Here is a 21190-nt window from a genome sequence, read left to right as displayed (position 1 = left end):
CACAACCTTAAACGGGCCAAATTACCACTTAAACTGAGGCTGCATGGTTATAAATAAGCCCAGAGTAAAACACGTTCTCAGACTAACTGCCTTTTCTTCTTCATTTCTCATCCTTTCAGAAAAGAAATGGTTTACAGATGAATCAGACAATGCCTATCCACGGAACATTCAGATCAAGCCCATGAGCACTCACATGGCCAACCAGGTCAATCAATACAAGTCCACTAGTAGTCTGATTCCACCAATCAGAGAAGTTGAAGATGAATGCTGAATACCTGATCCCATGCTAACCCACCAGAACTCTGCACGCTCTTTCTACGGAGATGACATCACCAATGGAAGAGCAACGATGACAAAGAGTGTTGAAGCCAGAAGTTTTTTTCACTCGTTCTTCTAAACAGGAAACTGAAATCGAACTGGAAGGGACCTCGTGTATACCTTTAATGTTACTTCCACTCTCTTGGACATTATTTTCTTTTTCTTACATAGAGATATACATAATGACAGTCAAATACAGATTGTACAGCCCCTCCCCCTAGCACTTTTTGGAATTATTTTAAGAGTTGACATGAGTACTTCCTGTAATTCTTTGCAATAGTTGACCTAGGTGTGACCAGACTCCATGGATAAGGTGACTGCTTATTGGAGGATGAGGGTTGCAGCTACAAACTGATCATTTCCTTGCCCAAAGATCCACACAGATGTGTCATACCAAACCAGCTGGGCTTCTTATCTCCTGTCTGCTTCTGTTCTATTTGCACTAAAACTGAACACGTTACTTTCTACAGCACAACTGAAATCACACGATCCCTGACCCCCCGAACACGGTACAGCTGAGGAGACTGAGAAAGGGGCAGCTGCTTGGCTTCAGAGGTGTACTAACCTTGATCTTACACATCGTGTCGCCGCTTACGGTTTGCCATGTCGCCGTTGACTAGCTGTGTAGAGTGCGAGCTTGCAGAACGAAATCTTGCAAAACAACGGTCTAAAAGTGGTTTTGTCTTCTGCTCAGATCATAAAGCCTGTGACTCTGTTTCAAGCTCTTATCGCACGATACATGCTTGAGCTCTCTGTAACACATGCAACGTAGACCATCTTCCCCTGAATACGTGAGAAGGACTAAAACCACCTGCTCTGTCCCTCATGTATTAAGGAGTGTTTGCAGAGTGTAAATGCTGCCACGTCTGTGTGGTGTCATGCTGGTCAGTGCCGTCATCTCCCGCCTCCTTTGACGTGTGTGATCACGCACCTTTGAAGGAAAAGCATGGGGGCAGTAGTCATGCCTGAAGAAAGTTAGGCTACTGTGATAGGTTTGGATCTACTAACAAAACATTGCACTAAAAGCTGAAACAAATCCCAACTATGATTGAGCCAAGCTCATATGAACAGCAGCTGCATGCCCACACTTAACTCTTCGCTGTGAAACCTGCGACTGAATTGGGATCAAAATAAGAGCGATGCATTATGCATTTGCACAGCTCATATCTGATGAAGGCAATGCCACATAGCGCATAAAAGTGGGCAACAATGGGTCCTCCTTTGATTGGAGCTACTGCCTGGCACAGGGTTGGCACCGAGGCAGTAAAGAGCTTGGATGTTCTCTGGTGCCAATCCAGATGTCACACACCTCAAACATAGTTGGGTTGAAATGCAACTGTGCAAACAGAGTGCAATCTTAATGCTAGCATGCATCTTGAGTGTATAGTTTGCACGTGCTAAGGTACTCACAAGATCCAAATCCAGCTGTGGTGCTACAAAAGGGTTCAGGAGGAATCTTAAAACACAACCATCATAAATATATGTAGATGCATTTGTTTGTACACATGATTATTTTGTATCCACATGTATAAATCATACAAATCAAATTCTACTTATTTTTATAGATGGAAATCTGGAAATCTATGGAAAGTATGACAGGAACTTTTAAAAAAACTTTAATCACTACTACATATCAATGGATTTTATGTTTTCAATCATTGCCATCTCTTTGTACAATGCACTAATACAAGATTTCTCTCCCCCCCAAAACTTTACCAAACTACATCATCAGCTTTGACCAGTTTGAAATTTGGTACTTTAGTTCTGTTATGTGCTTGTAGAAATAATCTAAGACTCATCTAGACCCTTTTTGCATGGATTATGTCACTCCATTTCTTTGTCAAACTAAATTATCGGAGCTTTAATGTTTGTCTGTTGGCTGTGATGTGGTTAGCCTCATACACTTTGTCCTGAAGTGATTTTTTTTGAACAGTGATGACATTATTTGTAACAAGTAGATTTATTTTGAGACAGTATGTGAGTAAAATGTACGTGTAACTGACATACTCGCTAGCACCGAACAATAAGGAACTAGAAGTATTGACCATTACAATCGACAAAGTGATTGTTACAAAAAAAAACAAAAAGTTTCAAAGATGACTGATTCATGGAGAAATTATTTAAGTACTATTTGTGACGTTTGGGAAAGGTTAGGTGGAATTTACTCTGGGTGACATCACCAAAGGTGGAAGGTAGCTCCAGTTCGTTTACCAAAAAATGAATTTTTTTTTTTCTCAAAAAGATGAACGAGGTTCATTTTCCTGTTTTTGTGCGATTTAATTTTTTTGTTTGTTTTTTTAACCGGGTTTACATTCCTTTTTGTCAGCTTGTCATCACAACTTCATGTTTACAGTTACTTTTGTGTGTGTGTGTGTGTGTGGGCGCTAATCCGGACATGCTCACACACCTTATTTCTCAGAAATAAAATGCTGCAAACTGGCATCGACCGAAGCTTTCTTTTCATGATACTGGATGACTGTGCTTTTCTACGTGATCCCGGCTCACTCGAACCGTCTTTATTTGCTGTATGGAGACGTGACACTGTATCCCACCTCCCTGTTAGATGTTCAATGCTTTGTATACCTCTAAAGATTTTAAGAGTGTTTCTTGAAGTGCCATGAAGAGTTTAGTTGAGCAAGCAGCATCCTTCAGTCATCCAAGGACTCAGTTGGTGATGGTGGGGTGGGGAACCAGAGTCTTGTACTGACATGGAGAACATCCAAGCCACCAATGCCTCCATGCCAGTATGGTGCCAGGCAGTGCAGGAGGTCAACAGGAGGGCCCGTATTAAGTCCCACTGTAGCGACAAGTGGCATTATGGAGGCCCGAGTACATAGTTTTGGAGATTGTTTCTGTCTGGGGCAGACCAGGTACATTTGTGTCCTAGTTAGACATGGATGACTGAAAGACGCCTGTAACACCTCATACATTGGTGTCACCAATCAGAGGATGCATCCTACGTTGCATTATTATTATTTTTGTTCATCTATTTGCTTTGCTGTAAAGGATGGTTATAAATAACTTATGTGCTGGAAATGGTAATACATAGAATATATAATGCTGACCGGGATGTGAGGCAGGTCTCAAGTCTTAATAATACATTGAAATTGCATTGTGCGATTTTAATGGATTTTTTTTTTTTTAATAAAACATTTTTTGGCTGCCTATCAGTTCAGGAAGAATTCAGGACTTTGCTCTTGCATATCAAGCACTGGATCTGAAGACTCATTGTGGTTGCAAATGGGAGTTTTGACAGAGCAGTCTGATTGGTCTGGAAGTGTTCATGACCTGATGGACAAATGGATTATTTGATGGTGCTGAGTTGATCCACCTGACTCTGTCAAATATAACCTGCTGATAAATATACTGTCTTGTACAAAAAAGTTTGTACATAGATGTACATGGTTCTTTTTGTATTTTCTCAAATTAAAATCGATGTATTTGTGTTCTAAACTTGGATTTCTCCCCCCCGATGTTCAGTGTGTTTTCATTTACTTCACTCATTATTTCAAGACTGACAATAACCTTGGTTCAGACAATATCAAGAAAACCATAATACACGTGAACATCTGCTTCACAGTTTTCTTGTACTGCTTCACAATGGCAAATTTCCCACTTCACATTAGGTTGATGGGTTTTTATTTTTTATTTTACTGCAGTATATTGGAGTTGAATGTAAATGATTTTGAGATGAAACCTTTGATGGTGGATGGTGTAGGGTTTATCATTTTTGTCCCTCCCCAAAAAGAGTCTTTTCAAGACAAAAAGCAATCAGTTAAAATAGATGCAATAAACAGACTTTGTCTGAATTATTGGTTGCAAATTTTTTATGATAAATGACTGCCTGACGTTTGGAAGGAACCTGACAAAATCACCTGACGCTGGAATTTTAATCCTTGTGATGCTTCGTCAGCATTTAAAATCACTCATTTTTTTATTTTTTATTTTTTTTTTATTAAATGCTTCTCTGTATTGTGGTCGACCTGGTGGATCTACTTGGGTCTGATCTTTTTAAAATTACACACAAGTTCACATACCTCCCAGAAGGTGTCCCTAATCTGACCAATTTCTGTAAATTGTGTGTGTGTGTTTTGGGGGGGGCTGGGCTGTCGGGTTTACCCTAATGAAAAGAGCATTTACAACCCACTGATTTTTGGTCTTGTGGTCCTTTTTGTGTTCTCAAGTTTGCAAGTGTGCTTTACTCATTTCGAAAACATTGCAAGTAGCACTGCACTTTTACTGTTTTCTATTTCTATGAATTTTTTTATTGTTCTAAAAATCTTAATAGCTTATTTCACAGGTAGTGACACTACACATTGACATTTAACAGCAACAGGCAAAAAACATGAATTAAAATCACTTAAAATCAACACTAGCAAAGTTATGCAGTCAAATAGCTGTTCACTTTTGGTGATTTAAGAGGGAAGACCCCAACAAAAATCTAAAGTGCTCAGAGAGCACATCAAAATCTAAAGTGCTCAGAGAGCACATCAACGCCACACTCACATTTTAAAATATGAGGCATGTGGAAACAGTCAAGTTCATTAACAAAATATCTGAACTAATTTCCATAAAATTTGCCACTTTCTTATACTGTAGATCAGCACGGGGTAGAAGTTTCATCTTGTCCTCTGACTTTGATCAACAGGATCATAATCAGAATTACACCACTCCTTCCCATAGAAGGAATATATCTGCCACGTTCGATCAAACTCAGATTTTCTTACCACTCCATCTGTGTAAATACACAGATGGAGTGATGGCGACCAGAAGAGTGCAATAATTTACACCGGTCCATCCTTTTTTATATAAATATCGTGAAATTAAAGCTAAAGTCGGCATTTTGACCCGATTCATAATTTAATCAACTCTAGTACACTGTAGTTAATAACGAAAATATTTTCATCAGTCACCAAATATTTATGGACCTGTGACGAGGACTGACCCTTCTATGACCTTGACTAATGAGGGGAAGGTGCAGGTGAATCTAGATTGCTTTTTGCCAATATGCACTCAGAGAAGGGGTCGGTGACCCCGTGACCCAAGCAGGCACCACCAATCCTCTTATCCACTGACAGCAGCGTTTCATTTACGTTTACTGACATTCTATTAGCTGCTCCATCACTTCCACCCGCCAGACATTCAGTAAACATGGATCCACAGTGACGGGTGGGGACGGAATTCAAATCACAGTCTGTCCACAATGGCTCATATATCACCGTGGAGATGGAGACGCAACAGTGGATGTGCAAAGGAAGGACATCGTACCAGGTATCTTCCGCTGCTGTCACATCAGCAGTGTGAATGCTGCCGCACGGCATCCCGGTTAAATCAGGGTGTGTAGCATCTTAACACTGATCGGGTTTACAGATACAGACACTCCGAGCTAATGTTGCACTGAGCGTGTAATCCGCCGACATTCCCCGAGCGAGCCTGGATGTTGATAAGCGTGTTATTAAACAGTGCCAACCTAAAAGGATTTCTAACCTTAAAGTAATCTGTCTCTGGGCGCCGTGCACTAAACACCGCTGCTCGTGACACCGCTACTGAGTTATCGCCAGAGAATTCTGTTATGATGAGGCAGGATGAGTTCTCAGTCGACGACCTGCTCCTCTCTCACAGCCACGAACCATGGACATCTTGTAAGACTCCTCCTCCTCCTCCTCCACGCTGCTCGCTGCTCGGCTGAAGTGTGCAATTTCACACTCCATCGTCAAACAGCCAGCTACAAGTCGAACGTACGACCCACCCTGGCATTTGTCCTCATTTCTCTCTCAAATGTGCAAACACTATTACCCTTGGGTTATCTTAAGTGGCGTGGTGAAGATTCGCTGCCTCTGCTCTCTCCTCAAAACACGACAAGGAGCAGGGAGGTTAGAGCTGGAGCGAGGCGGAGGGGGAAAGCGATGGAAACGGAGCAGATGTTTGTGCGGCTGTTGATTTGTGGCCTGATAACAGCGCTACACGGGCAGCTGGAATTGATGGCTTGTTAGTGGGGACGGGGCCCCTCTGTGAGATGTTTTCAAAATGATTGATTTACAATAAAGTGGCTCCGGGTGTGTGCACGCGGGCAGAACTGATGCAGATCGATCCCGCTGAAATTGATTGATCAGCCATTTAGCTTGGCAGTGTGTTTACCGAATGAAACTGAGCAGGACTCTCCTTTGGGCATCGAGCCCCCATAAAGCAAAGGAGAAATGCCACTTCTGGGCCCATCTCATTGCTCTGCCGCTGGCAGCAAAAACAAGCCATATCGGAATATGAACCATAAAAATGTAATCATACAGTGAGAAATACCAGCATAAACGTTTACGATTGTGTACTTTATTTTGCTATCAATGCGTCCTTCTGCGACTTAGAGATACTGCGCCTTTAAAAATAATAACTTAGCTCCGCTATGCAGGGGAGAAACACTGTTTGCCTTATCGTAGTGTCACAATGAGACATTCAAACAGACAAGTAGAAATAACTAAGAGCGAGTTCTGCAAACATGCAGCTTGTTGTCACTTAGAGCTGACACGTCAACAACATTTACCTGCTATAATATTTTTGTGATGACTGTCATAATGTAGAGTCGAAGTGCATCCTGGGTGGACTTTTTCTAAACACGGCGTTGATATTTTATTGCTTACTGTGTGATCTCTGTGACTTTTCTTTACGTCCTCACAGCCAGAACAAACCAGTCCAGCACTTGGCTCAGGGCTTAAATCACCTGCATTCACACACCTCATCCTGTTATTTGGATAATTGCCAGTGAAAAGCTTTTCCATTGTCACCACACCATGCAGCGACCCCATCATGTTCCTTATTACCAATTTTACACACTTGGTCGCAGCAAGAGGGTGTCAGAATGTCAATAATATTTACCGTCTGGGGTGCCGGGTATTCAGCGGCGGCCGAGTGTTGCTGATTACCCTGACAGGAGCTGACAGCACCCTGAACCTGAGATCCCTGCAAATCGACCTGGTGGAGTGCCCTCTTCGGTGACAACAGGGTGCGCAGCATGTGGCTGTGAATCAGGTGACTGAACACAGCGCCACTTGTATTCGGGCATGAGCATCAAGGTGACTGTGGAGGTCGGCATAATTCACTTCATCTGGATGAAACAAGAATTCACTGTCATTAAATGTCTAAAACCTGAGGCACTCCAAGGTAACCATAAAGAGAAAAAAAACATTTTTTTTTTACTAGTTTGGGAGTTTCTGTGACTTCTACACCACTGCGTCTTATATACAGAAAAATTATGTGTTTGCTATTATTACTATGAACAATACTTGAATTAATAGTCGAGTTGTGTGCTTTAAAAACTGTGTACATGCATATCTTTACTTTTTTTTTTTTACTTTAAAAGACACTTATTGCTGTATTATTATGTAAAGCCAAAGCTTAAGTGGGTTTTGTTCGGTGGGGAAGCTCAACACTAAGGGTGATTTGTAGATTTTACCAGTCGCATTGAACGCAACATGGGTGAGCCGTTTCTGAATTGTTGTGCTGCTGCTGCAATGCATTATGGGAGTTCGGGTTTGTTTTTTTTGTTGTTATTGTAGTTAATGTTGGTTTACTAGTGTTATTAGTGTTATTGATTTGTTGTGTTTTTCTAGTTCAAGTAGTGTAGTCTGTTTGGTGAAAAGTTATGTTGTTTCCATGAGTGAAAAGTGCCATGCGTTTGATGTCTTCTGCCACCGTCTGTGTTGTTGTGTGTGAAAAGTAAATAACAGTTCTTTGCCGCAGCTGGCAGGGTGCATAAAGACAAAAGTGCTGACTCATTCTTCCACGCAGCTTGCCACAATGTATAATATAGAGATTGTCTTCTTTTGCTAAAGATGACAGTGTTTGGAGTTTAATTTTTTTATTTATTTATTTGTCGTGTGTTCGTTTTGGGTTTGTGATCGCCTTTGAATTTACTCAGAAGCCCCTGCGGTGCTTAAACTTGAAATTGGTTTATCAGGAGCCGACACTGTATTGAATCAATATTAAAAGTTAGTGGTTAGCTGTAATGTCTGCTAAATTTTTTAGCGGTTAATAAAAGTTCACTTGTCAGTTAGCAGATTAGCCGTTATCAAAGCTAACTTTTCAGTTAGTTGTGCCCACCACTGCTATTAAGATCAGTTTATTATCCCGAAGGAATTTATTTTGCCAGAGTACCGAACAGTAAACAGTGAACAATGTTTTGAGTTTTTTTTTGTTTTTTTGTTTGTTTTTTTTACAATAAGTACAGCAAATTTATACGAAATGACAGAAAGACATTTTTGGTATTTAAGAATCCTTGCTAAGAAACAGCACAATATGTGGCGTGCACATGTGCTACATAGAGTTCCTGCACATTGTTAAACTTACCCCCAAGGAACCGCTGTGTTGTAAAGTGAATTCCAAATACAGAAAAAAAAAAAGCTGTGACACATGGTATTTTGCCACTTGAGATATAATTTTTGTGAATTGTTTCTCATAAGTTAGCAGTTGATCGAAATGAAGTGTAGCGTCAATTGTGGCAGAAGACTTACCATCCAATCCACAGATGCTACCGTTAATTATCACTACAAACTAATAAGATGCAGGCACATCCTTTAAAAGCTTCAATATCTCACTCACCTGTTTCTGTTTTTCCGTTATCCGCTCAAGCCTCCCTCCACCACCACCACCAGTTGGTCCTTGTCTGATGCAGGCAATGGGCTCCACCCCCTGCCTCTTCTATGGACAGGATTTGGGATCCTCTTGGCTCCTTCCACAGCTGGGATGGAGACTGAGGCCAAACCAGAATTACATCTTTGTATTCAATTTTGTAATAAATGATGTTCTTTAGCTTGTTGAGTGTCCTGTTAGAAATAAAATCCCTGTTCAGCCAGCCACTGTTAACTGTAATAACATAAATAAAAACATAAAAAACTGCTTTATTAAATATGTTTAATTAACTGAGCCCGAATTATGCTCTCCTGCATCTTGGTCATATTTTCAATGTATTTCTTTTCATAGATCATATTTTTACACAGTGTTCTACATAATTTATATGTCTCAGATTCAGAAACCTGAGATTGTTCTGAACATTGTGATATGCATCCCATGGACATTATACTAAAATAAAGTATTTTAAAGTGGGAGTTTTTTTAAGGTATGGTGAAATTGAGAAAATATCATTACGGTTAAGGCCAACACAGTTTAGGTGCCTTATTCAGCAAGCTAAGGATGACTGACCTAGACTTCGCAGACAATGCTGTGATCTTTGCAGAATCAATGGATGTCCTCGATCAAGACTAAGATGCAGACTTTCAATAACTTCTTTGACTCAGCCATCAGAAGTGTATCTGTGTGTGGTGAAAATGTCATTCACTTATCTCAGGAATGACATTCATGTCTCTGGGTCCTCAGCCTCTTAGAATGAGAGATGTCTGACAAGAGTTTACGGAGTCATGAGGTTGCCTGATAGAGGTGTTTGGTGATGGTGACACCTCAACAAGACAATGAAGTTCGAAGTCTTTAGGATCCTGGTGCTTCCTATCTTATTGTATGGCTGTGAGGCTTGGATGCTAACCAGTGACCTATGCGTGAAATAGTACTCAAGGATCCTCTATTTGAAGGTTATCGCTACAATGACTTCGTGCCAAGTGAGCAGTTACGTAGGAGACTTAGACGAGCGTTATCAAGTGTACTGTGATCGAAAGCCAGCAACAACATTTTTGACGTGTATGATTCAGCATCCAGGTGCCTCAGTGGTGAGTACTCCAGCGGCTGGAGATGGCCAAGGAGATGACCTGGCAGCAGCAGGTGGAGAATAGATCTGTTGTCTGCCTGAGTGGTTGCCAACCAGGACTGTCCTATATTGTGGATGTGGCAACATGTGGCACCCAGGACATACACCCAGAGCTGAGAATGAGAAGGTCAAGGTCAAAGGCCAAATGAGAACTTATGTGACAGTGGCAAAAGATACATACACTATTGGTTTCATGCTGACATATTTGTGTATTTGTGACATACTTTGGCTGATTTAACGAGCTGGATTTCAGTGAGCCAGACATACGTGATCCAAAACAGATTCTACCTCTACCTGATTTGACATCCCAAAGATTTGCAAACAGATTTTCAGACTATTTCCTCAAACCTGACCTCAAACAAAGTTGTAAATGTTGAGATGAAGATCGTAGGTCAAATGTTAGGATCCAAACTACCAAATGATTCTGGCACTGTGGTTATATGTTTTACCATTTGTTTGTTTTTTAATTTTGTGTAGGTTGGTAAGGTTAGACCTTACTTGTGTGAATCCCCCTGGAGCAGCTTTGTTATGATTTGGCGCTATCTACAACCCCAATTCCAATGAAGTTGGGACGTTGTGTAAAATGCAAATAAAAACAGAATACAATGATTTGCAAATCCTCTTCAAACTATATTCAATTGAATACACCACAAAGACAAGATATTAAATGTTCAAACTTATAAACTTTATTGTTTTGTGCAAATATTTGCTTATTTTGAAATGGATGCCTGCAACACGTTTAAAAAAAAAGCTGGGACAGTGGTATGTTTACCACTGTGTTACATCACCTTTCCTTCTAGCAACACTCAATAAGCATTTGGGAACTGAGGACACTAAGTGTTGAAGCTTTGTAGGTGGAATTCTTTCCTATTCTTGCTTGATGTATGACTTCAGTTGGTCAACAGTCCGGGGTCTCTGTTGTCGTATTTTAGGCTTCATAATGTGCCACACATTTTCAATGGGTGACAGGTCTGGACTGCAGGCAGCCCAGTCTAGTACCCGCACTCTTTTACTACGAAGCCACGCTGTTGTAACACGTGCAGAATGTGGCTTAGCATTGTCTTGCTGAAATAAGCAGGGACGTCCCTGAAAAAGACGTTGCTTGGATGGCAACATGTGTTGCTCCAAAACCTGGATGCACCTTTCAGCATTGATGGTGCCATCACAGATGTGTAAGTTGCACATGCCGTGGGCACTAACACACCCCCATACCATCACAGATGTTGGCTTTTGAACTTTGCGCTGGTAACAGTCTGGATGGTCTTTTCTGAAGTGTTCCTGAGCTCATGCAGTAAGATGCTTTACACAATGATGTCAGTTTTTAATGCAGTGCCGCCTGAGGGATCGAAGGTCATGGGCATTCAATGTTGGTTTTTGGCCTTGCCACTTATGTGTAGAAAGTTCTCCAGATTCTCTGAATCTTCTGATTATATTATGGACTGTAGATGATGGAATCCTAAATTCCTTGCATTTAAACGTTGACAAACATTGTTCTTAAGCTGTTGGACTATTTTTTCACACAGTTGTTCACCAAGTGGTGATCCTCGCCCATATTTGCTTGTGAACAGCTGAGCCTTTTGAGGATGCTCCTTTTATACCCAATCATGACACTCCACAATTAGTGTCCTCAGTTCCCAAACACTTAATGAGTGTTGTTAGAAAGAAAGGTGATGTAACACAGTAGTAAACATACCGCTGTCCCACCTTTTTTGAATCGTGTTGCAGGCATCCATTTCAAAATGAGCAAATATTTGCATAAAAACAATAAAGTTTATCAGTCTGAACATTAAATATCTTGTCTTTGTGGTGTATTCAATTGAATATAGGTTGAAGAGGATTTGCAAATCATTGTATCCTGTTTTTATTTACATTTTACACAACGTCTCAACTTCATTGGAATTGGGGTTGTAAATGAAAAAAATTGAAAAGAATTTAATTTTAAATCTGCTGGTGGAAAGACAAATTACAATCCTCTAGATGTCAGAGATAACACATGTGGCTCTATTTGCTCGGCTGCAGCAGCACTCGAATTGTTAAATTCAGGACATTTAATCTCTTTCTTTAAAATTTCTGATTTTATTATGGTTTGTTCCATAAATCAATGAAATACAAACATTAAGAATAATTTTCCAGGCAGCTGAATTAAACTACTGCCTGTTTTTTTTAACCCTCTCAGTCATTCCATCCCGTCTGTGATGATTCCCGTAACTTTGATGTAAAAGATGTTGGCACCCGTTATAGGATTTCCCTTTGACCCCAGCAGACGCTGACTGACGTGTTAAACATCACATTTACGTGCAGACTCGTACATCTGGTCACACTGATCACCTCGAGCACATGGCTACATGCGCGAGTCTGCTTTTTTATGCACTACAGAAAGAAAAAGATCCAATTGGGACCAAACCACGTGCCCATTCAGCCATGATAACAGTTCCCATGACGATGAGCCATGCTTGTGGCCCAGATAAACAGTGATCCTTTACGAAAACAAGAAGGTCATTACAGCAGCTTGTCAAATCAATGCCCAGTGTGTCCAAGTTGATTAAGACATCTCCCTTCAGCTCTGACACGCTGTCAATAGCAGCAGGCGCACAATGCAGCGCCAAGTGGGGGATGGTGATGATGGCGTGCGTGTGCGTGATGGGGGTGTACTCGCTCGCTCTCATTTCTCACACACACACACACACACACCTACGTGCACAGTACTCAGATGATTGGAGTGAAATACCCATCAGTCAGGGAGCCGAGGTGGACTAATGATTCCCTGTGCTGCCTATTAGAACTACATGACAACTCAATCCTGCTCACGGAAAGAGGAATGGAAGGGGGAGGCGGGATGGGTGAATGAAGTAACGGGGGGGAGGGGGGTGAGTGAATAAAGAGACAGAGGAAGAGAGGAAGGAAAGAAAAAGTGACCTTGTAGCAGCATCATTTGAGGCTGAATTAAATTGGCAAGAGCAGCTAATCTTTACCTGGGGGCGATTAACAGAATTAAAGGAGAACAACAAAGGCACGGGGGTTAGTTTTTCTCTTTTTTCCACCCGGCACTGCCATTTGTAATTTGTGGTGAACATCCTTTTGTGGAAAAGTTGGTATATGTTCCTCTCAAAGCTCTGATGGTTTTCCTATGTGATGTCAAACAAAAGCCTGTCATGACATCATCAGTTTCTCAAATCAGGCAGCTTGCGTCACAAAGCAAGTCTTTCTAATCCTTCTAACAACAACAACACAAAAAAGTTTGCCATCTCTAACAAGTTCAGCAAATATATCCCGGGAAAGTTTACAGTTCAGCGCGGAATAACGGGATGCTGTCAGTGGGAAGTGAACGACTTCAAGTTTAGCCTCCGCATTCGGATTCGGGGCTTCGTTTTTCTTGCAGGCTAATCAATATGTTTGCAAAGAGACAAGGTTAGGCCTATGAGCCTGTCTGACAGGGAAGAAAAAATACTGATAATACCCAAATGTGAAGGTTCACGGCTGAACATTACCCACTCATGGAGGAGGAGCAGAACAACCAATAAACCTTTAGCTCAGGGACATTCAAACTAACTCTCATGAGAAGATCAATATTCTGTGCTATTGGCAGTTATTCACCATATCCATGCTGCAAATGGTGAATGATTTGGATAGTATGTTGTGAGAACAACTCCACTTTGAAATCATATTTACTTCAAATATATATTAAAGTTTCTAAATAATGAAAGAAATTTGTGAATTTCCAAAGTTTTAATCTTTGATAAACTAAACACTTTGCTGACCAGCAGCTTTATGTACAAATGTGTGAAATTGTGACTGTTCATTATTTATATATTTATATGTTTTTCACCTCCATCGATTTGGTGGTGTGTTGATTTCAGGAGGATAATGACACATTTCAAAAATAATGAAATGATTTTCATGGAATGTGGTGGAGACGTTTAAATTTTGGAGCCGATCTTGGTGAAGGTGTGAATCTGGGAAAGAAGAGTTTGTAAAAAGAAAGCTCTAGAGACCATAGAAACTCAGAATTGCAAAAATGTCTGAACAGGTGATGTTAACGTCAAAAGATGAGGAAATTATTGAAAGAAATGGAACCATGACTTCCTTTATATGGAAGTGGTTTGTTGATCAAAAAGCTAAAAAGGGCGGATAAAGATAGACTGCAAAATATATTGGCGGTCGATGTCAATGAAGGCAGGAAACACAACAAACTTTTCAGTCACCTGAAAAGGCACCACCCTGGAGACCAGTGACGTGCGGTGAGGTTGATGGCTGGTGGGGCACTGACTTCATCAGAATCAGATTTACAAACATATAAACCCCACAGAGTAGTTTATTCACCGTCTGATTGGCAGCAGTTAATGGGTTATGTTTAAAATCTCATATCAGCATTCTTTACACATACAAACTGTAGCAATTTCAATTTATTTTCATTTATATAGTGCCAAATCACAACAGAGTTGCCTCAAGGTGCTTCACATAATTAAGGTCTAACCTTACCAACCCCCAGAGCAGCAGTGGTAAGGAAAAACTCCTTGAGGAAGAAACCTCAAGCAGACCAGACTCAAAGGGGTGACCCTCTGCTTGGGCCATGCTACAGACACAAATTACAGAACAATTCACAAAACAAATATACAGGAAATGCTGTTGGTGCACAGGACAGGAGGATCTCCAGCACAAATACCACACCCATCTCTGGATGGAGCTGCACCTTAAACAGAGAGAAAAAAACAATCAAGCACCAGAAACACATGAAATACAGTATAATTTGTCAGCATTAAACAACAAGAAAAACAGGAAATACTAAGGTGATTGCCGGCCACTAGCCTGAGCTTCACTAAAAGACCCAGAATTTAGGTAAAGTTGAGGCCGCGGCCTGCTCCATTTCCTAATAAAATAAAATAAAAAAGAGTAACAAGCGTAGAACTATACTATGCCAGTATGCTAGCCATACGAAAGGGGAAATAAGTGTGTCTTAAGTCTGAACTTGAAAGTCTCTATAGAATCTGACTGTTTTATTGATGCAGGGAGATCATTCCACAGAACAGGGGCACAATAAAGCTCTGTGACCCACAGACTTCTTATTCACTTTAGGGACACAAAGTAGTCCTGCACCCTGAGAACGCAAAGCCCGGGCCGGTACATAAGGTTTAATTAGGTCAGCTAGGTAGGGAGGTGCCAGTTCGTGAACAATTTTATAGACTAGTAACAGAACCTTAAAATCTGATCTCACTGGGACAGGAAGCCAGTGAAGGGATGCCAAAATGGGTGTAATGTGGTTGAACTTTCTGCTTTGTGTCAAAAGTCTGGCTGCAGCATTTTGAACCAATTGGAGAGTCCTAATGCTGGACTGCGGTAAAACAGAAAATAAAACATTGCAGTAGTCCAATCTAGAAGAGATAAACGCATGAATCACGACCTCAGCATCAGCCATAGACAAGATGGGACAAATCTTCGCTATATTTCGCAAGTGGAAGAAAGCAGTCCTTGTAATACTTGTAATGTGTAATGTGGCCAAAGGACAACATAGGATCAAAAATTACCCCCAGGTTCCTCACATTATCTATGTGATGTATGATACACGAGCCTAGGCTAAGCGTTAACTGGTCAAATTGATGCAGACGTTTCACTGGACCAAGAACCGCCATTTCCTTCTTATCAGAGTTTAAAAGTAGAAAGTTTCTAGACATACAACTTCTCACTGATGCAAGACAATCTTCTAAGGATTTTATGTGGATGAGATGACCAGCAGTTATCGGCATGTATAACTGAGTATCATCAGCATAGCAGTGAAACGTAATCCCAAAGCGCCGCGATATGTGCCCAAGGAGTGCTATATAAACAGAAAAAAGCAGGGGACCTAAGACGGACCCCTGTGGAACCACAAATTTCATGTCACTAAGGTTAGAGGTGACAGAACACAGTGAGAACAAAAAAGCACATTTAACAAACATTATTATTATTATGGTCTTACCATTACTTATAAATGAAGTCCATGTACCGCTCCTTCTGAACAAAGGCATTGATGACTTGTTTGTAAAAGTCTTCCTTATCTTCCTTCAGTTTCAAAAGTCTCTCTGTCTCAATGGAGATTACTGCCACGGAAGAAAGCCGTCCTTCATCAGTCCTGCTCCCACTCTATGCTTTCAGCCATTTCTGGTTTTGAATGTGAGTGTTCAACCGCTCGTGTTTAATGAGACTTCTTTGCAAATTCTTTAGGTCACAAAATCTGAGTCCAGACATTGTCACAAGTTGAGAAAAGGCAGCAGGGAAAGCAAAAAAGGCAGTTTCTTACTGTACGTCCACATAGCCAGACTTTCAGATTCAGTCCTGTTCTATGAAGCAAACCTTTTAGCTATGGTGTTGGTCTTCCTTTAATTATTTCCTCCTGCTTCGATTGAAAGTCCAGTTTAGAAAATTGTTTGTTTGGATGTATAATCATCCATTCTGAAACTAAAGGCCAAGCGAGAGGAAAACAATAAAATAAATGGACCACTGCCCTTGCTGTAACTTATTCTGCAGCTGAGGAGTTGCTGCAAGAAAAATCCCTGGGATCACTTGTGCCTCCTAACATGAGGCAGGAAAACTGTGTGCCTCACTTCATGCCTTTTTGCAGCCATTTTATGATCGCTCAGCACACGAAACATGTTACACACATACAGTTGATGATAAAAAACACTGTACATTATGTACATCAGCTAAACTATGGAATTTCAGTTCTTACAGCTAAAGTGTTTGACCATTTTAATTGCGACATACAGAGAAACAGTAATACAGTCTCACTGCATAGCATGCCGGCAGTTAGCCCAGTGATTGTGCCATCTATGGTGAGGCACAGGTGGCTGCTGCCTCATCGCACGTCTCTTCTCAGTATTTGAACCGTAAATGTGAAAATTCAGCGATTTTTAATAAAAAAAAAGATCTAAAACTGGTTCAGTTAAATAATAGTGTTATAACAGCAAGACAGATATGTTGAGGGCTGTTCAACCTCAGTCTAAGAACATCTTTTTTGAGTTGCTCTAGTTACGTTTTGGTGGAGAGATGCATGTTGGCTCCAGAAGGAGTCGATTATATTGCAATAAAAAGACTTTATTTATCCCAAAGGAAATTATTATGCCAGAGTACCGAAACAATAACAGTGAAGAATGTTTTTTTAAGACATTTGCACAAGATGTTCAATGATATTGCACATAACTGAGTAACTGATTAACTCTGTTCAATTATGCATTATATATATATTTTTTAGATATTTGCACAAGATGTTCTACAATATTACCCATAACTCTGAATAACTCTGTTCTATTGGGCACCGCCGTCGTTTGAGGGCGGATGCAAAAGGGGTAAAATATGACGCATGTGACGCAATTCTTCCACATCCGGGGACAGCCTGTCTATCCCCACCAGAAACATGGCACTTTCTCTGAGGTTTTTGGGCAAATTTTGAATTATATACAGATCCAGGATAATTTTTGATTCTAAAATGTATTGTAAAGTTACAGTATTTGCACACTGAAAGAAACGTGCAAATGCCTGCACTTCACTTTGTTACGGGTACATAAACTGCTGTGTAAAATTTATTTATTAATTATGTTTTTGCAGTGTGATGTGAGTGTTTAAACTCTGTGTAAAAAAAAAAAAAAAACTTTGTACAGCCAATGATTAGATGCTCCAACTTAATTTTGAATAACTGAATAGTGAAATTGGTGTTGTTCTGCCTTCGGCACGACAGAATAGTGAGACTCAATAAACTACCTTTAACTGCTGTCCTCAGAGAGCCAACAACATACTTTAAACATGAGCTTCCTGCAGCTGACCACCATTATTGCGTTCATAAAAAGCAGGATCAGCCACAGTAAATAGCTCCTCACCTTCAGACTATTCATGATTCAAGGGTTTCATTTGTGCTACGCTGTACACCGGGGACGCGAGGGCCTGATCTCCACATGTACAAGAAGGTCCCAGAACAGATCTCCTTCACTTTTTCCACAATAGCATTAGTCAGAAACCGACTGCTGCTGTATGTCAGCGTCACCGGCCCAGACTGAGCCGTTTGAGCGGCTGAACCTCCAGAAGACCCTACAGATAAGATGAGAGGACCCCCCCCCCCCAAGAACCGCAAGGTCACACGACTCCGGGGCCCATAATGTGCGTTTTCATATGAAATTCATGAGCACTATTTACAGTTTAAAAGTGTTTCTGTAGAGTAATTCTCATGGTGCTCCACAACTACCATGTACCGTGGGATTACTCATCGATGCACGCCACTGTGCTCGTGTGAGAAAGTCATCCATTTCTCCTGAGGGCTTTTATCAAGTCTGCACTGGATAAAACAGACACAACCACCCTGAGGCCTTGGTGCAAAATATTAGTAAATGTCAATATTTCCAAACAAATGTTTGTTTGTTGAAGTCGAGCGTGTAAAATTAAAGGTTAATGCTTCATGTCGCGTGCACTGCAGCCACAGGAGGAGAACGCAAAGATGCAAATATTACATACAGCCTGCCTCTATGTGCTCTCTGCCAATGGTAATGAAGATGTTTTAAGAATAAAAACAATAAAAGAGAAACTGCCTCTTTTAATATTCAACACGCAAATGAGCTTAGATCATCAGGAACAAAGTGGTAGAAAATTCTCCCCAAAATTGCATCAAAGTCCGTGTTCCTTCACAACAAAAACATGTTGCGTTGTTGTCTTTCAAAATTTATCACTGAGACTGATAATAATTAATATTCATGAGGCGGTGACATTGGCAGCCCCTCAGGATGGTTAAATTAATTATGCTAACAGGGTCATTTAACTGTTTTATTCAAAGCAAGCAATCCTCGTGCAATAAACGACACAATAATTACGCACACGCGCTAACAAGAGGACGGTGACAAGTGGAGGTGCAACACGCTCATCTGCATAAAGTACAAAGCACGCCGTCGCACGTGGAGAACAAACAAACCTAAAAATCCATACAGGCGGGATGAAAGAGGAACCATTTCCCATCCGCTGCAGCTTTTCTCACCGCGAGCTGTAAATATGATTTGTTACCATGTGTTATTATTTAGCGTTATTCATCTTCGCCGTTGCCGTGTGCAGACGGGGTAATAGAAACGCCAGCAAGGTGGCTGATTTACTTAGTGAAATTTTCATCTCAAGGCTGGCGAGCCATGATTGGAGTCCGTGAGAGTAACGGGAAATCATGCATTATGTAGGCGAATCTGACGCGACCTTGAGACTTCCGAGCACAGAGCGTAAATTAGCATCAGTGCGACCTTCCTGTCGTGAAGATACAGCTGATGTGTTTAACAATGCATTAGGAGGGCTTTACATGTGCTGAGCTCACTTTATTTGCTCATACATTTCACAGGAGGACTTTAGTGTCACGCTGATGGCGAGCGTTCACAGTGACTGAGTCACTTGTCGAGACGAACGAGCCGGCGGAAACGGGCCGAGGTGGCGGATAATAATAAGCGTTTCGCTGCAAATTCACACTTTTTTTTCCCCTCTTTTTATTTCCCCGCCGACACGTTTTGCCATCATGTGGTTATTGCAGCTCATCGCGCGCATTCTCACCTGCTGTGATTGATTGACCTGCATGTCAAAGACGCGAGAGTGGATATAATTTTTCCCACCAAGTGATGAGGCGTCAGGATCAATATTCTCACTGTTGGTTAAGCTTTTGCAACCTTTAGAATATCAGCGTACATCGATCTCTCACATAATTGTCTGCATTTTTCAAAGCAAACCCCCCCCCCATACCTTTTTGAAACAAGTTCATGTCACTGACATTTTAAAGGCCTTCTGACCCGAGATAAAGGGCACCAAACAGATTTTCATTAGCATGTTACATTTATGTCACTGCTGTGCTTTTAACATGTTGGGAGAGTGAGGCCATGTTGTATTTCCATATAAAAAGCCCCGTAATTATGGGGGGTGAATACGGTTGTTCCTCTTATCAGAGGAAATGATAAAGGAGGACCAGCCTGTGTGAAAGAACTCAGTCCATTTTGATATAATTGGCAGTGGAATTATTTATGACATTAATTGCCACATTATCGACTGGCTGTCAGCTCCTGTGTCAGTCTGTCCGTCTTTGGAACAGAAAGAGCTGGCTCAGCCTGGCGCACACTGACAAGCTAATTACTACGGCACAACCCCAAATGACAAATGTTACTCATCTAAGACCGGGTCCGGAAATGAGGGCCACTTTTCCCCTTTAGGCTGCTGTGGATCAAGAGAGACAGCGGTACTGTGCCAGATGTCTTCAGGTGCAGGACGGAAAGAGTTTGTGTGTCAGACAGAAACGGGGAAACATTGTTTTTTTGTTTTTTTTAGGGCCAGGGGAAATTTAAATCTAAATCCCATCCTGTCCTGTTTGCTGCTGTGCTATCAGCGGGCACTTGTCACTCATAAAGACGCGTCTCTTTTTGGTCCCTCTGCCTCCTTGTGAATTTGCATTAGCTCGTGCCAATCAGTCGTCAGGCTGAGGGCTGATGTGCAGCGACAGGGTGTTTGGTCCTTGGTTCTTTGGAAGGTGAGTCACGCTGCTGTGCCTTGTGGGGAGGTGAAAGGAGCTGTGCCACCAATGTAACATAGATTAATAAAGTCTTTAAATTTGGTTAAAATATGTAAAAAAAAATTACAATATTACGCAGAGGAAAAATTCTAGTGACAATCAAGAGCAGGAAACACACACACACACACACAGTATTTTGAAAATTAAATACTGTTTAAGTTTTTTTTTTGGACATCATAAACATAATCTATTTATGCAGGCTACTGTATATATTGTGAATGCAACTGTAAACAAGCTAGGCTCTGCTTGGCTTAACTGGAGCTAACAAACTATTTCCAACATTACTTCTCTTTACATGTCAGTCTATCAAACATCAATTAAATTTATGTCTAAGGCAAATAGCTATAAAGTACAGAGCACAATATTTACTGTACCGCCTCTGGTCAGAAACAGGGAGACCAAACCACTGTTTACTCAAATCACATACATACATACATACAGTGTACATACAGGACAATACGTATTTGATCCACTGTCAATTTTACAAGTTTTCCCAACTACAAAGAAAGGAGAGGTCTGTAATTTTTATTGTAGGTACACTTCAACTGTGAGAGACAGAAAAAAAATCATACTGTATGATTTTT

General features: G+C 41.0%; 1 protein-coding gene and 1 long non-coding RNA gene across 6 annotated transcripts in view; one reads left to right on the top strand and one right to left on the bottom strand.

Annotated features, from left to right (window-relative positions):
- The window catches only part of kcnma1a (potassium large conductance calcium-activated channel, subfamily M, alpha member 1a), a 461512-nt gene extending 459741 nt beyond the window's left edge, over positions 1-1771 (top strand). For all 5 annotated transcript variants that reach the window (XM_034184484.1, XM_034184486.1, XM_034184483.1 and 2 more), the window contains one exon: positions 120-1771. In XM_034184484.1, the coding sequence (XP_034040375.1) occupies positions 120-271 (152 nt within the window). In that variant the 3' untranslated portion in view covers positions 272-1771. The remainder of the gene's footprint in view (positions 1-119) is intronic.
- On the bottom strand, positions 1767-19533 carry LOC117523071. The gene is made up of 3 exons (XR_004564406.1): positions 19523-19533; positions 4466-4476; positions 1767-2013 (listed from the first exon to the last, which is right to left on the bottom strand). It is a non-coding gene; the product is annotated as an uncharacterized LOC117523071 (long non-coding RNA).
- Positions 19534-21190: the final 1657 nt, after the last annotated feature.

The sequence above is a fragment of the Thalassophryne amazonica genome, chromosome 13 (assembly GCF_902500255.1).
Source record: "Thalassophryne amazonica chromosome 13, fThaAma1.1, whole genome shotgun sequence".
NCBI lineage: Eukaryota > Metazoa > Chordata > Actinopteri > Batrachoidiformes > Batrachoididae > Thalassophryne > Thalassophryne amazonica.
The sequence above is the reverse complement of the archived record's forward strand: the minus strand, read 5'-3'. Positions and strand labels throughout refer to the sequence as shown.